Source organism: Eutrigla gurnardus (assembly GCF_963514095.1).
Source record: "Eutrigla gurnardus genome assembly, chromosome: 1".
Lineage (NCBI taxonomy): Eukaryota > Metazoa > Chordata > Actinopteri > Perciformes > Triglidae > Eutrigla > Eutrigla gurnardus.
This window is the reverse complement of record NC_139915.1, coordinates 25767458-25780994: the sequence shown is the minus strand read 5'-3', so window position 1 is coordinate 25780994 and position 13537 is coordinate 25767458. Positions and strand designations below refer to the sequence as shown.

The following is a 13537-nucleotide window of genomic DNA, read 5'->3' as shown; positions in this document are numbered from 1 at the left end:
AAGTGTAATTAGACTCTTTTTTTACCACTTTCATGAATGCAGTGTACTTTTCAGAAAATGCAAGAACCTCTTATATTTACTAGAATGTATTTAAAAAAAGTTAATTGGTAGAAATATTTTGACATCTGTTTCATATCAGATTGCAATGTCTTAAGTAACCAAAGCAGGGGTCAAATGAAATTACTGGACCAGTAAAAGTGTTGATTTGAGAGCTCTTTCAAAAAGCAAACTCCAACTGCCTACTCACTTGCTGTACATTGTCAGTTAATTTATGTAACCTTCTTACTGAAGCAATGCAGGCAGCATTAACTGTGCCCAAAGTGCAGGTGCATCAACAATAAATAAAACAGCAGTCGCAAGTTAAAACTACCCAATAAACATATACAGTTTCAAGGACATTAGCAACTTTTGTCAAATGGCGTGCAACCTTATGTGACCCCTTTGTACGAAGTGTTAATTTTATATTGTCGACCTGAGATTGATTGACTCATCTGTGGTAAACCAAGGTGTTATCAGCCGCATAATTAAACGCTGAGGATGCCTTTGACTCGGAACACAAAGAACTCTTCGTACATTTCAAACGCTCCACTCCTTGCCGGCCTCCAGGGCACTCATGGCTTCGGCTGTTCTGCTAGCTACCAATACCACTTACCTGCAACATAAACAGGGAGGACAGCCACTAATTGCAGGGACAAATGTTCCCAACTGTGGGGTGTGCAGTTGTCTGGGCCCGGTCCAGGCCCTGTTTATCTCAACCTCTGTTGGCAGTCATACACACGCCCGTACACACTATGCTCTGATTTAACCAGAGGCAAAGTCCCCCGCCAACCCCCACTCTCTCTCATCAAAGATTCATAAAGGCAAGGTTCTCAATGATTTTCTGTCTCTTCCCGTATTCACAGCTTGTTGTCCTCACCCTCCCTCTCTCCTGCCAGTCAGACAGCGGAAGTCAGGCGGAATTACGGCTGAAGTGGCCGCTGGCTTCCAAAGTGTGTGTGTGTGTTTCTGGGGTGTGTGCATTTGCACTGTTAGATGCGTTGCTGTGGGGAGACACAAGGGGTAGGACATGGGCAAGAGGGTGAGCCGGACCAACGGACAGTGACTTGTTGATGATGGACCAGAAAAACTGTTAGGAGCTCCCATGCCAGGGTAAGGAGTTCGACCCCGCCCGCTCCTCTCTTCCCCTTCGTGCACTCCTTCCGCTCTTCTTTGTCTTCCGCCCCAACCCCTGAGCCCTGTGCGTCGTGACAGCTTCCACGCTGGATCTAGAAAGTAGCTCATTCAGAGCCCCAGTCACCGGGCCCAGGGCACACCATCTGTAGCCCTCGGAGTCCTTCCCGTGTGTGCATGTGTGTGTGTGTGTGAGACTATGTAATGTGTGTTTACCTCCTTATTTATGTGTGTGTCCGTTTGCGTGCAGGCTTACAAGCATGTGTGTGTGAGTGTGTGTGTGCGACTGCGAATCCAAACCACCGTGCCTCAGCCTGTTAGTCTTGCTACTTACCAGGCTTAGCCAGATGAGGGCTACTCAGCCCGGATCTAATTCCTCCGACTCTGGCAGCACTTCACTCCTGGCTCTCTCTTTTTTTTTTTTTGCCTCTCAAGTGTGCATCTGTGACCTTGGCTGACATCGGAGGGGGGGGGGTTAAACTGTGGACTTGGAGATGTGGCCACAGCGATTGAGTCGTAAGCTAGTTTTTGGATCGGCGCTTCTGCACAGCCATCTGGGCTGAGAAAGAGGTTATCCCTCTTTTACACCTCACAGCTGACCCTGGATCAGCAGCAAAAGCAGAGGCTATAGTGAGAGGCATCCTCTCTGGGTTAGGGACGTCTGTGCAGTGGAAAAAATAATTACGAGAGGAAACTAATGAAGAGATGATCCCTCGGTTATATTGTGCCAAAACTCCGTTTGCGGCTGACCTCTTATTTGTTGTCCTTTGACAGACAAAGGGTGCCGATATTACGGTTAATATGTCAAGTTCTGTTATTGTCACTACAAATAGAACACTGAGGTACAAGTTAGACCACAAACAGCTTCTCTTTCAACACTCAGAACAACATTCAGCGAGTGATGTGCACACACCTGCACCTTCACAAACAGACTCGTCTATATAGACAGGTACATATGTACTCACACCCATACACACGCACACACACACACACCATTATACTGCCTTTCCCCGGCTCGCTGCGTGCACTCTTTGCATCCTGTTTGGCGCAGCGCCTCAGGGCCGAGCCTGGTTGCTCTTCCAAACAAATTGCTGGCTGTTCACAGCGTTTTTTTTTAAATGGTGAGGCCCTTTAATTACACTATTTACTTAATAGGGTGAAACAAAACTCGTGTTCACGCAGCAGGAGCACCAGGTGATGCAGAAGTTCAAACACCTGGCGGAAAGCGCTCCTCTGGCATGGACACAGAGCGTACACACATGCGCACGCGTGAGCGCACACACACACACACAGGCTGCGTTACTAATACTATAGGCCTCTGTCAGGCTTGGGTGAGAAGCTTTGCTGAGTTTGGGATTCTTTTCCTTTTGTTTGTTTACTACATCTGGGAAAATCTGACTGGTACGTTACCGTACACCCGTTCTCAGAATGAGTTCATGCTGTACTGTAAATAGAATGGCAGTTTTAGCTGTTGACTTAATGTGGATGCCCATGTGGGAATGTGAACATCTTCCTCTGTGTGCCACTCCTTTGTTTGTCCATTCAAAGGTTAACTAAAAAAAGAAACCAGCTGAAATGTTAGTGGCGATCTGCACAATAGATTTGCCTTGATATTTCTCATCATAAGGTGAAAAAGTTTGTCCGTCACCCAAAACGTTTGTGGCACTAGAGGAAAAGTCAACGTTAGTGATTGGACTGGTTGGACAGCTCCGAAGATTATACCCTGTCTCTGTTATGTGCTGCATCTTTCTTCAACCACATGCCAACATATATCTTGACTAATTTGTGATGAAATATTTAGTGTTACAATAACACCTTGTCTTAATTGATAGTTATATTCTAGCCTACGCCTGGACCTGTCCAATGTTTGGGCATAAAGATTTATGACTGCTTCAGTAGGGTGTGTTTACTATCACTGGGCTATATGTTCTCATCATGACAAGCGATGTCAACCACAGGGTGGCTTTTTGATTGCACCTTGAAGAACATCTCATGTGTATTCAAAGAGTAACAGGAAACGGTTGATTGTTTGTTTTCATGCTTTAGTTAAAGGCAACAGCAAATTGCAATTGCAAAACAGCATTTTTTTTTTTTTTTAAAGCAGATACATGTTTCTGAAACGTAATACCTGCTGTGCAACAGTTAAGAGCTTCTATCTCACAGTTTGGCTTCACACAAAGACCTCGGAACACAACACCAACGTCCCCCGGAGCTGCAGAAGGATGACTTGTAACCAGGCAATTGAAGTTACAATAGACTATAATTAGCTGGGCCAGCTTGACCCCGCCATTGTCACCTGAAGACAGGTGGGAATTATGCCCAACGTTGGATCGACCTTATCATGTGACCGGGGGTCAGGTGTCGTCCAATGGCTCAGCTGTATAGCTGTCGAGGCGAGCCTCATCCATCACCAGCTTTATTGCACCGTTCAGATGATGCCCACAAGGCACTGACGCTCAGCCAGGAGGGAGGAGGGGGGAGGGAAGAGATGAGGGTTAAAAAAATGATCGTTTTACAAGAACACTCTCAGAACAAGTTTTCACAGCAACGGTGTGCCATTGCTCTGGAAAACTGAGAGTTAGTGCTCCCAACGCCACAGTTACCCTCTTCCTGATTCCCTCACAGCAGATTTACAGCCTTTCGAACGCCGGGGCTGTGAAAAGGTGCAATCACTCGCAGGCTCGTAACCTCTTTACCCCTCACCATCAAGTCCTCTTATTGCTCCATTTTCTCTCCTGGGCTTTATAAATAAACGGCGTCATCAGGAAAAACTTCGGTGTCTCTTTAGAACCGGCTCTAATTAGTTTTGCCTGTATATATCAAAATGTTTCACCACGGTATTTCGGCCACGCGTGGCTCATTTGCGGCGATGATGGAGAGGGTTGTTTTGCTGAACCGTCCTTCCCTGCTCGGTGTTGTCTTTGGGGTGTTGCTGGCGGGGCCCAGAGTAAACGTTTGTTTTCTTGTTGTTTTTTTTTTCTTCCACTTTTCCTTCAAGCCAGCTGCTTCTGTTGAGCGAGCCTGTAGTCCCGCACAGGTGGCTAGGAGGCCAAAAAGCCGCAGCCACCCTCATTCCTCCCCAATCGGCCTGGAGCGCACACACACTAACTTTCTTTCTCTCTCAGGTGCACACATACATATGTTCTCTGACTCTCTCTCTCTCTCTCAGACATACACACACTTACACACTCAGATCCAGAGCCTCGGGGGGTGATCTGTCTCTCCGCCCCTTGTCGGAAGAGTAAACGGCCAGGAGGGCCCCTATCTGTTTGTCCTTTTCCTGCCTCTTTATTTATTAGAACCTGATTGCATTTGAACAATAGTTGTCTGCTCGTAAATTTTGCGCCTGTGTTGACATTAGGCCACATTCCATCCCATCGCCCGAGGAGGCGAAGGAGCAGGCCGGGGTGTTCGGTAATTTGTTACGCTGTTAAGCACCTAATGGACGTCCACCTGGTTTTTTGAGAGCGGTAGCTGCAGTTCAGGGACTTGCCTCCTTTGCACTTCCAGACTGCAATAGTGTTTTATTGCCTCCAATTATGAAGGCTATTTGGAGGCTACCTGGCTTTGTGTGTGTTTTTCTGTTACATCTGGTTCACCCGGCTCTAGACGGGGCAGCCAGCCAGACCACATTAAACACGGAGGGTGTGAAGCAAGGCAGGGGCCGTGCAGGTATGAGGCACCTTCTCTGTTTCGGCTTTAGGCTTCGACTAACGCTTTGTACAGAACAGGCCCCGCTGCAAACTCGCCTCGCCAAGACGCCCTGTGTTCCCAGCGGGCTGGAGATGCCCATAATGAGCCTTATTTGTTTCATGTGGTTTAATGAGCGACTCAGACTGAAGCTGGCATAAGGGACACCTCACAGGGCCCACCCAACAGTACCCATGCGCCCTGGCAGAATCATTGTTCCCAGCAGAAGTAGAGCCGTGGTGGCACGTGGGGGAGAGGGTTTGAAAGCACCACCCAGCACACCCCCCCCTTATGTCTAATGCATTTTGCGTGGTTTCCACAACCATTAATTAAAGGGAAAAAAGAGTGCATCAGATGTTAGTTTTATTAGCCCAGACTCCTTAGAGAGAATCAAAATGAAAGGAACATATGTCATGCATTTGATGACGCCCCCCACCCCCCCTTCTCCCTGTTTTTCTCTCCACAATTGCCCACCTCACATACTCACAAAGTGTACAGTCAGCAGCTGTCTGCAGACACAATAGCTTTTGATTGATCCTGAGGAAACGGTTAAGACGCGGCCCTGCCCACGCTCTCTGGCTGGCTCACATTCTGCACCACTTTACGTTTTAACGCTGAATGTGGCAGTGATTGGGATAATGGGAGTTGGGGATGGTGGGCGGTGATCTGAGGCTCCGCTCGGGCTCTAATGAGGACAGCCCTGAGAGTTCACAGGACCCTCGGAATCTTGGGTGGTGTAGGTCGAGATCCAAAGCCCGACACTTCACAGGTTTGCGCCCTTGTTCTTAATGCCTCCATGTTTTATTGCCCTCCCCATGACAGCACTTATATCTTGCATAACACGCCACAGATAAGAATGTAGATAATCGCTATCTGCCGATCTCGCCCTCGTCCCATATGTGACTGCATGTCATACAAAGACAGATGTGCTCAATCGCTCATTTCTCACTCGACGTTGCACAGACACAAGATATACGTGGATGATGTACTTCTTTCTTTCTTTTCTCTCCTTGCAACGTGATTGCATGCCTTACCTTCAGGGGCCAGTCTGATTTATGAGACACATGCCTGTTTTTTCATGACTTGTTTGATTGCATTTTCAGCTATCGGGCCACTCGGGCTGCCAAGGCCATAAACTGCACACCTGCACAGGTTAGCTATGGAGTCAGATGGAGCGCAGGCAGAGCATGAGGAAGCAGGTGATCTGAGGTTTTCCTCGATCAGCGCAGGCGTATAATGTAGTTCACCATTGACGTGGGTGATTGATTGAAGATCTGTGTGTGGGTTTTTTTTTGGTCCAGTGTAGTTAATGAGTGGGGCACGGCACATATTTTAGAGGTGTGTAATGCAATTGTTCATATCATGAACAAGAACTGCATGCGTCTAATTAATCTTTTATTTATTTCTTGATGAGCGAAGAACAATGTGCATAACGTTCAAGTAGGCGTAACTCCAAATGTGTCATCTATCAAGCGACAGGAAACATTGTGTTCTTTCTAAGTTTTATTTTGAAATCAACACCTTTTTATAAGGTACATTTTTAAGGCGGATTGAGCGGATACTTTCCCTGGACTGGATTTGCCAAAATACTAAACCCCAAACCAAAACCTCTCAATACGATTGTTTTAGGTATATGATTTTTCATACACAACATTCAACACAACATTAAAGGTCATCAGAATGACTGAGCCACAACAAGTTTAGAAAAGATATCTAAGCATCTGCATATCAGTTCTAAAAAGCTTCCTATCAGCGCTGCAGGAACTGCACCCTTGTCCAAAAACGATGACCTGAGTCGAGCAGCCCGGGCTGTCTAGTCCCATGTGGTTACAAATGACCTCCTGTAGCAATAATGCAATAAGCGTTGTCTCCTATCTGCTCTCTCCGGGTTCTTTTTCACTTGGCCTGACACAATTGTGCATTTATCAGTGTAATTGCAAGAGTTGGAAGCACTGATGTTGTCTATTAGGCGGATTTCCATCCTGTTAAGAGCAGAGGGCCTTTTAATGTATGGCCCTGCTTGAGTGAACGGCTACACAATTACACGCCGGCCAGAGATTGAGTGGGCTGATGATGCTGATGATTGTGATGGTGGTGATGATATTGGACCACCCTGCACTCTTCTAACAAGCCTTTCAGAGACAGACGAAGAGTGAAACAACAAAGTGAAACCGAGGTTAATCATTTTATTTACTTGTTTTTTTTTTCTCTCTCTCTCTCTCTCTCTTTTCCCTCACCTCTTCCCTTCCCTTTAACCAAGTGATGGAGCCTGGACTGTGCAGCAGGGGAGGGGAGGGGGAGGAGGGGACGGAAATCGATGGGGAGCGCATTACAGTAAAACGTATTGATTAGGAGACCTGCGAGCAGTGTGTTGGTCGCGGAGATGGTGGAATGATGCAATGCTTAAAGGAATTTATCCTTTGACTTTTACATTAACCTTTTATTGACTGCTTTGCCTGTCCATAATTAACACTCACTTTAGCTAAAGTGGTTAGTTTGAGCGCAAAGGGGGCTCCGGCCCCTCATTGCAGCGAGGGCCAGCGGAGCTCCCGCCCCGGCCCCGCAGTTCAAGTGCACTACGTTGCAGGGGAGGGAAAGGCCTCTGTGGAATAGAGGCGATAGAATCCTAGATACCTTTCACATTAGCATACCATTTGAGCGGGGGCCTGCCAGGCTATAAGGTTTCAGGGCAAATTGAAATGAGTGATTGTGTTGCCAATCTCTCTTGACCGAGCGCCAGATGGGATAGTTAGGGCCCATATCTGTCTGGGGTTAATCCATTGGAACAGCCTGGACTCACAAACACATTCGCCACCTCCTCCAACCCCCCCACCTCTTTGTCTTTGACCTTAACTTTAAGGTGGGCTGCTCTGCCATGGGAAAGTCTTGTTTGTACGCCACTGTGGCTTACACTGAATTTCTAGCGAGAGCCCCAGAGAGCTTAAGGTATCTCGCTCGGTATTGACTTTTTGTTTGGTTCCATTTTAGCAGTCATGGGATGGCACTCTGTGAACAGTGGTAGATTGTGTAAAAGTGTGTGCTGAATTACCTCCACTATATTATCTTTGATAGTCTTCCAGTCTTGATATCTTTTATATCTCGGGTAACCCAGGAGCCTTCTATTTGCAAGCTAATGTTGCAAGATTCCCTTGTCAGATAAATGCAGCGGCTCCGTTGAGGGCAGCTCGTCGGGTTTTTGTTGCCTTTCAGAATGAGTCAGGGCGGCAGAAAAGAGGTGAGTGTTTTCTCTCGTAGCTCCGCTGCATGAATACTTAATCGGACCAAATCAAAGGCCTGGGTTCCCTTGGCCTGTGGTGGCCTCAAGCTGATGTCAGCAGAACCACAGTGTGTGACTGTGTGCTGTCTGGGTCAGTTTGCTCTCTCTCTCTCTCTTTCTTACACTCGCACTAGATATGTATGCCAGCCATGTCCTCCTCCTCCTCCTCCTCTGAAGTGGCGCTTCCTTTAATTCGCACCCTAAATAAATGATGAGAACATTTAAACACACGGCTCGTCGCAAAGCCCCAAGGTCGCCTAATCGTATTATTTATGAAGTGATGTGCTACATAATGGTACTTAGTGCATGTTAACAGATGCTATTATCAGGCCCTGATCCAGAGCGCAGAAGATATATTGGAACAGTGGATGTTAATGCCGCTCCCCACCGCCGTAATGCAGCAGCTCTTTAAAGGGCTAACCGCACCAAAATGCAGCACTTAGGCCGAGAGCCAGTCGAACATTAAGTGGCTCCGGTGAAAATATATAACCACAAATTGTGGCAGCCCCCGGCTGTCCCCCGACAACTTTAACATCCCCTCATCTCATCCATAACCGGCCCCTCATATCTCTCAGCTCCCTGTGTCCTCTCCACCCCCTTCTTTAGTCACTGGCCACAAGGTGGTGGTGGTCGTGTGTGTGTGTGTGTGTGTGTGTGTGTGTGTGTGTGTGTGTGTGTGTGTGTGTGTGTGTGTGTGTGTGTGTGTGTGTGTGTGTGTGTGTGTGTGTGTGTGTGTGTGTGTGTGTGTGTGTTGAGGTTTTTAGGGTGTATGTGAGGTGTGGGGATATGATAGGAGAAACCCTGCTATAATGACTGAGTGGGGAGAAGAACTGCCCTCATGACTCTGGTAGGAAATCTTAGGCCAGCACTCAAAAAGCACACACACACACACACAGATGCCATCCTCCTTCCTCTCCCTCTTGCACCTCGAGGTCAGGGGTCACTCTCATCTGTCAAGAGGCAGAGGGAGGGCAGATTTACAATGACAGCGGAGAGCAAGACCGAGTCACCGCAGTAAATATTTACACTGGTCTGACAAAAGATGTGGCCGAGGTCTGTGGGGGGTTCCCAACACTGTAGAAATTACAACCAACCCCCGGATTATTAATCATATGAAAATCATGCGGTGACATGAAAAAGGGGGCCGGATTTCTCACAGCTCCGTCACGATTGCAACAACAGAGAGTGATGTTCTTGCGAAAGCATCCCCGCCGCGCACGCTGAAGATGAATGGGTCGCTAATCGTGACACATGATATCGCGGTTCTTACTCAGCTTGATGCTGTTGCTGCCATTTATGGCTTTAGAAAAACACTTTCCTGTTGCGCCACTCGGTCGGCTCCTTTTCAGTCAGAGGCTTGAATGGTTTAAAGCGGAAATGCCAAACGAAAAAGAAGAACAAGTTGCGTAAACATCAATCATTTCAATTACATTTCACAATATGCAGGTTGAGGCATTTTTGCGAAGAAATTAAAAGTTATTACAGATCACACAAACACGCTGGCTTGTTCATATCCTGGAGGTTTTAAATGAGGTCAGTATTATTAGGAGTCATAAAAAGGAGAGGAAACAAACAAGCCGACTGCCTCCTAGTCAAACACCACTGTGTGTGTTTAGGGACGAGTTAAGACACACTTAACAATCGGACATTTCTGGGGCTGACACCTTTAAAGCCCCCATTAGTGGATACAGAAAGACCAGAATGCCTCTGTTGTCAGCACTAGCACTCGTTCTTGGGCATGAAAGGAAATATCCTGGAATTAGAGTAAACTAATAAAGTTATAGAGGGGTGAAGAAACAGAGCTCTTGAAGTTTTGAGTTTACTTTTTCCTTTATATGACTTTACTGTTACTGGGACAGCAGTGACCACATCTCAAAAAAAAAAAAAAAAAGTTAAGTTTTTTGGTTGAAAGTTAAGCGAGCAACCTGAGACACGTGCCCTAACACTGATGAGTGGCTACCAGTGGCTGTTTGATGGGAGGGCGGAGTTAATTGGTGCGCTTGTTTCCTTTTGTCCTGTCCCCTCAGGTGCCACTCAAGCCTGGCGCAGACGTTACCCCCCGAGGAGGCCCCGGTGGACCGGCCCTTCTGGGGTGTGGATGACCCCAGCATGCCGCTGCCCTTTGATCTGGCTGACATCATCAACAGAGTGGAGTCGCTGCTCTGGAGGTGGGCCTGAGACGTGGAAGTATGGAAATGTGCTTGTGTTGTATACAAACATAGCTCACGCAGCAAGTGGCAACTTGTTTTTATTATTGACTAATGTCTTTACTCTCACATACACTCACACAACACCTGCTGTCACGTATTCTACATACACACTCTATCAAACTGCTCAGCAAGTCCTGTCACAGACTTCAATATTAGATTCATTCACTCGTCTATTTAGTAGTGTTGGTATTCGGCCACTACATCACCCTAACTGAAGTGAGACAATGTTGATCTTCATGGTCTACAACAACACAGTGTGTGTCCTGCATTAAGGCATTTCAACCACTTGTTGTCACCTAGCAAGCCTGTGAATGGATATATATATATATATATATATATATATATATATATATATATATATATATATATATATATATATATACACACACTGCCTGGTCAAAATAGTCCCACACTAATATTTCATTGGACTGCCTTTGATTACAGCACTCATTCACCATGGCGTCTGTGATGTCACAACATTTATTTGTTCTCCATATCCCAAAGATTATCAATGGGGTTCAGGTCTGGACTCTGTGGTGGTCTCACTGATAAGTGGTTTTCTTAAGGCTACACAACTGTTAAGTCCCAATCACTTGAGCCCTCTTCACACTGTGCATATAGAAATACTCGTACTTTTTATTTTGCTCAAGTATAACCACACCAGGCCAGGTGACCAGGTGAAATAGTTCTAACCTGAAAAGTAGGCCCCCCAAAATAAGGAAACATTTGGGTTACATAAATGCATCATGACAATTTACAATCACAGTGTCAGTCGCAGTAATGCTTCCAGAACGTTTAAATACAACGTTTAATTTCCCATGGCAGAAAACATTTGTTTTTTCAAAGTGTCAGAAATGCTAACTGGACCATGACTACTGTGATCCTGCTTTCTTTTCACAAAGCTTTCAAATCAGCTGTCAAGTGGCAGCTGATTTGGTTTTCTATCCTGCTTGACCTCAAACTATTTCCTACGAACTACTTTCATCGCAATGCAAGCATCTCTTATTAGCCAAGAATGTTACATGTGTCAATCATCGACAATGCAGCATCACTCATTAGTCACAAGTTTGTTCTGTAAGAGTTTCTGTTTTTGTATTTTTAGCCATGTAGAAGCTAAAGGTGTGGCGCTCTGTTGGTTAGTTGTTTGGTCCACGCCCGTCAGATTGTTATGACATTTTCTGCTGACACTCAGGGTCCTCAGAGGATGAACCATAATGATGTTGGGGATCCCCTGGCGTTTTCTCTAGCACCACCAACAGGTCAAAGTTTTCAAGTGAAATATCACCGACATTTATATGTTCTTAAGGCTACACAACTGTTAAGTCCCAATCACTTGAGCCCTCTTCACACTGTGCATATAGAAATACTCATATTATTTTGGCCAGGCAGTATGTAAACTCAACTGAGCTCATATATACAATTATGTCTAAAGATTAAGTTCATCTCACCAATTAATCACTTGATAATGACAATTAATAATCTTTCTCTACAGGATGTGAAGGATGAGAGAGACGAGAAAGAACCCACCAGCTTTTCTGAATGACCCCTCACATCATCTGAGAGGAGCGACACACCTCCGTTGTAATCCCAACAAGACTGATTTTGTTTTGATTGGTTCATATACATCCCCCCCCACCCCCATCCCCCTCCATCCCTCCCCTCACCCCACTACAATAGAACCAGAACCGCTTCAGTAACATGCCAACAACATGAGCTTAGCCACACGCTACTAGCGCCACGACAGTCTAACGAAACATAAGTGGAACCTGCGTTTCAGTGTTAGCATACATTGTGCAACTATTTATTATTTCCGTGTATTCTGTTACTTAATCTCACGTAATCCAGACATGCTTTCTTATCAATAGATTGACTCATTCTCAGTAGTCGCAGTACAGTACCTACATATATGCTTTCTATCTGTCACAAAGTGTTATAATACAGTATAGAATGGTAAAACGATAACTCACTTTGCTCACATGGTATTGCATTCTTCACCGGTGTATAGTGTAATCCCCTTTTTATTGTGTTCAGAAATGGAATCAGCCTGAAGTGACCAAAGAAAGATTATTCTGAAAGTTATGAATGTCGCCCAGTGGAGAACATTAAGAATGTGTTGTAAACTGTTTACTAAAGTGTGCTTGTGTCATATGGAGGTTTGACAGCTGTGTGTGTGTTTGTGTGTACATTTAGTCATCGGCCTGTGTGTCTGTGCACATCTACATGAAGTGTGTGGTTGTGTGTGTATGTGTGTGGTTGTGTGTGTATGTGTGTGGTTGTGTGAGCCTGTAGGCAGTTGTTTGTGTGTGAAGATATGCATATGGAGAAACAGAGGCCAGCAGCGACCGAGCCTCTGCTCCGATGAAAGGCAGCACTGATAGAATGACCCGGAACACAACCGCCGTTTCTCATAATTACAGCTGTTCAATTGCTTTTTAATTACTCTTAAAGTGTGTAGAGCACCACGTTCCCCCTGTAATGCTGCAGGGCCATCCGAGGGGGCGAGAGAAGGATCCGGCGCTTCTGACAAAATCCACTTTCAAAAACAGCTGAAAAGGGTGGGAAAAGGGGGCCAGTGTCAAAGCAGTGTAGCAGCCCCCCTCCTCTTGATTCCTTTCTCTATCTAGTTCATGAAGAAGTAGAGACGCTGTTTACTATTAAAAATGCAGAATGCACTCCTTTTCTTTTTTTCTTTTTTCTTTTTTTTTACTTCTGAAGTCTTTTCCAAGATGTTAATGGTTGCCAAACGGTGTTCTTCTTGCTTCTTCTTTCGCTGCGCCTCTCTTGTTTGTTGTTGTCAGAGATTTGTTTGTAGATCGGCAGTAGCGTTGACTCGTTTGAATCACTCTGTGCTCCCTGTGCCACAGCTTGTCTGTCTGAAGCAATAGGAATGGCAGTAAATAAAATTACAAAAAAAAAAACCTGTGTTTTATCCAACGACCTGTGTTCCTCTTTTCCGAGTGTGCTTTTAGCCATTATTATAATTTGTTTTATTTCCAGGGGATAACATACTTATGACAGGTACAATATTTTGTTTGTTTGTTTCAGTTTAGATGTTGATTGGTTGTATTTGTCTTAATATTTTTGACCTGCCCTTTAACCTAGAGGCATTTACTCATTACTCTACCGCTGTGATGAAGCTGAGTCACTGTGCTAGGAGGTAGCCTCTGCCTAGAATCTCCCTCAAGATAAA

General features: G+C 45.6%; 1 protein-coding gene across 2 annotated transcripts in view; it reads left to right on the top strand.

Moving 5' to 3' along the window:
* Positions 1 to 13265, top strand: part of fto (FTO alpha-ketoglutarate dependent dioxygenase) — a 112765-nt gene extending 99500 nt beyond the window's left edge. The window contains exons 9-10 of one of the 2 annotated variants that reach the window (XM_084016984.1): positions 10165 to 10305; positions 11840 to 13265. In XM_084016984.1, coding sequence (XP_083873110.1) covers positions 10165 to 10305; positions 11840 to 11846 — 148 coding nt within the window. In that variant the 3' untranslated portion in view covers positions 11847 to 13265. Of the gene's footprint in view, positions 1 to 10164; positions 10325 to 11839 lie in introns of both variants that reach the window. The other variant, XM_084016983.1, reaches the window with a different exon arrangement.
* The last annotated feature ends 272 nt before the right edge of the window (positions 13266 to 13537 follow it).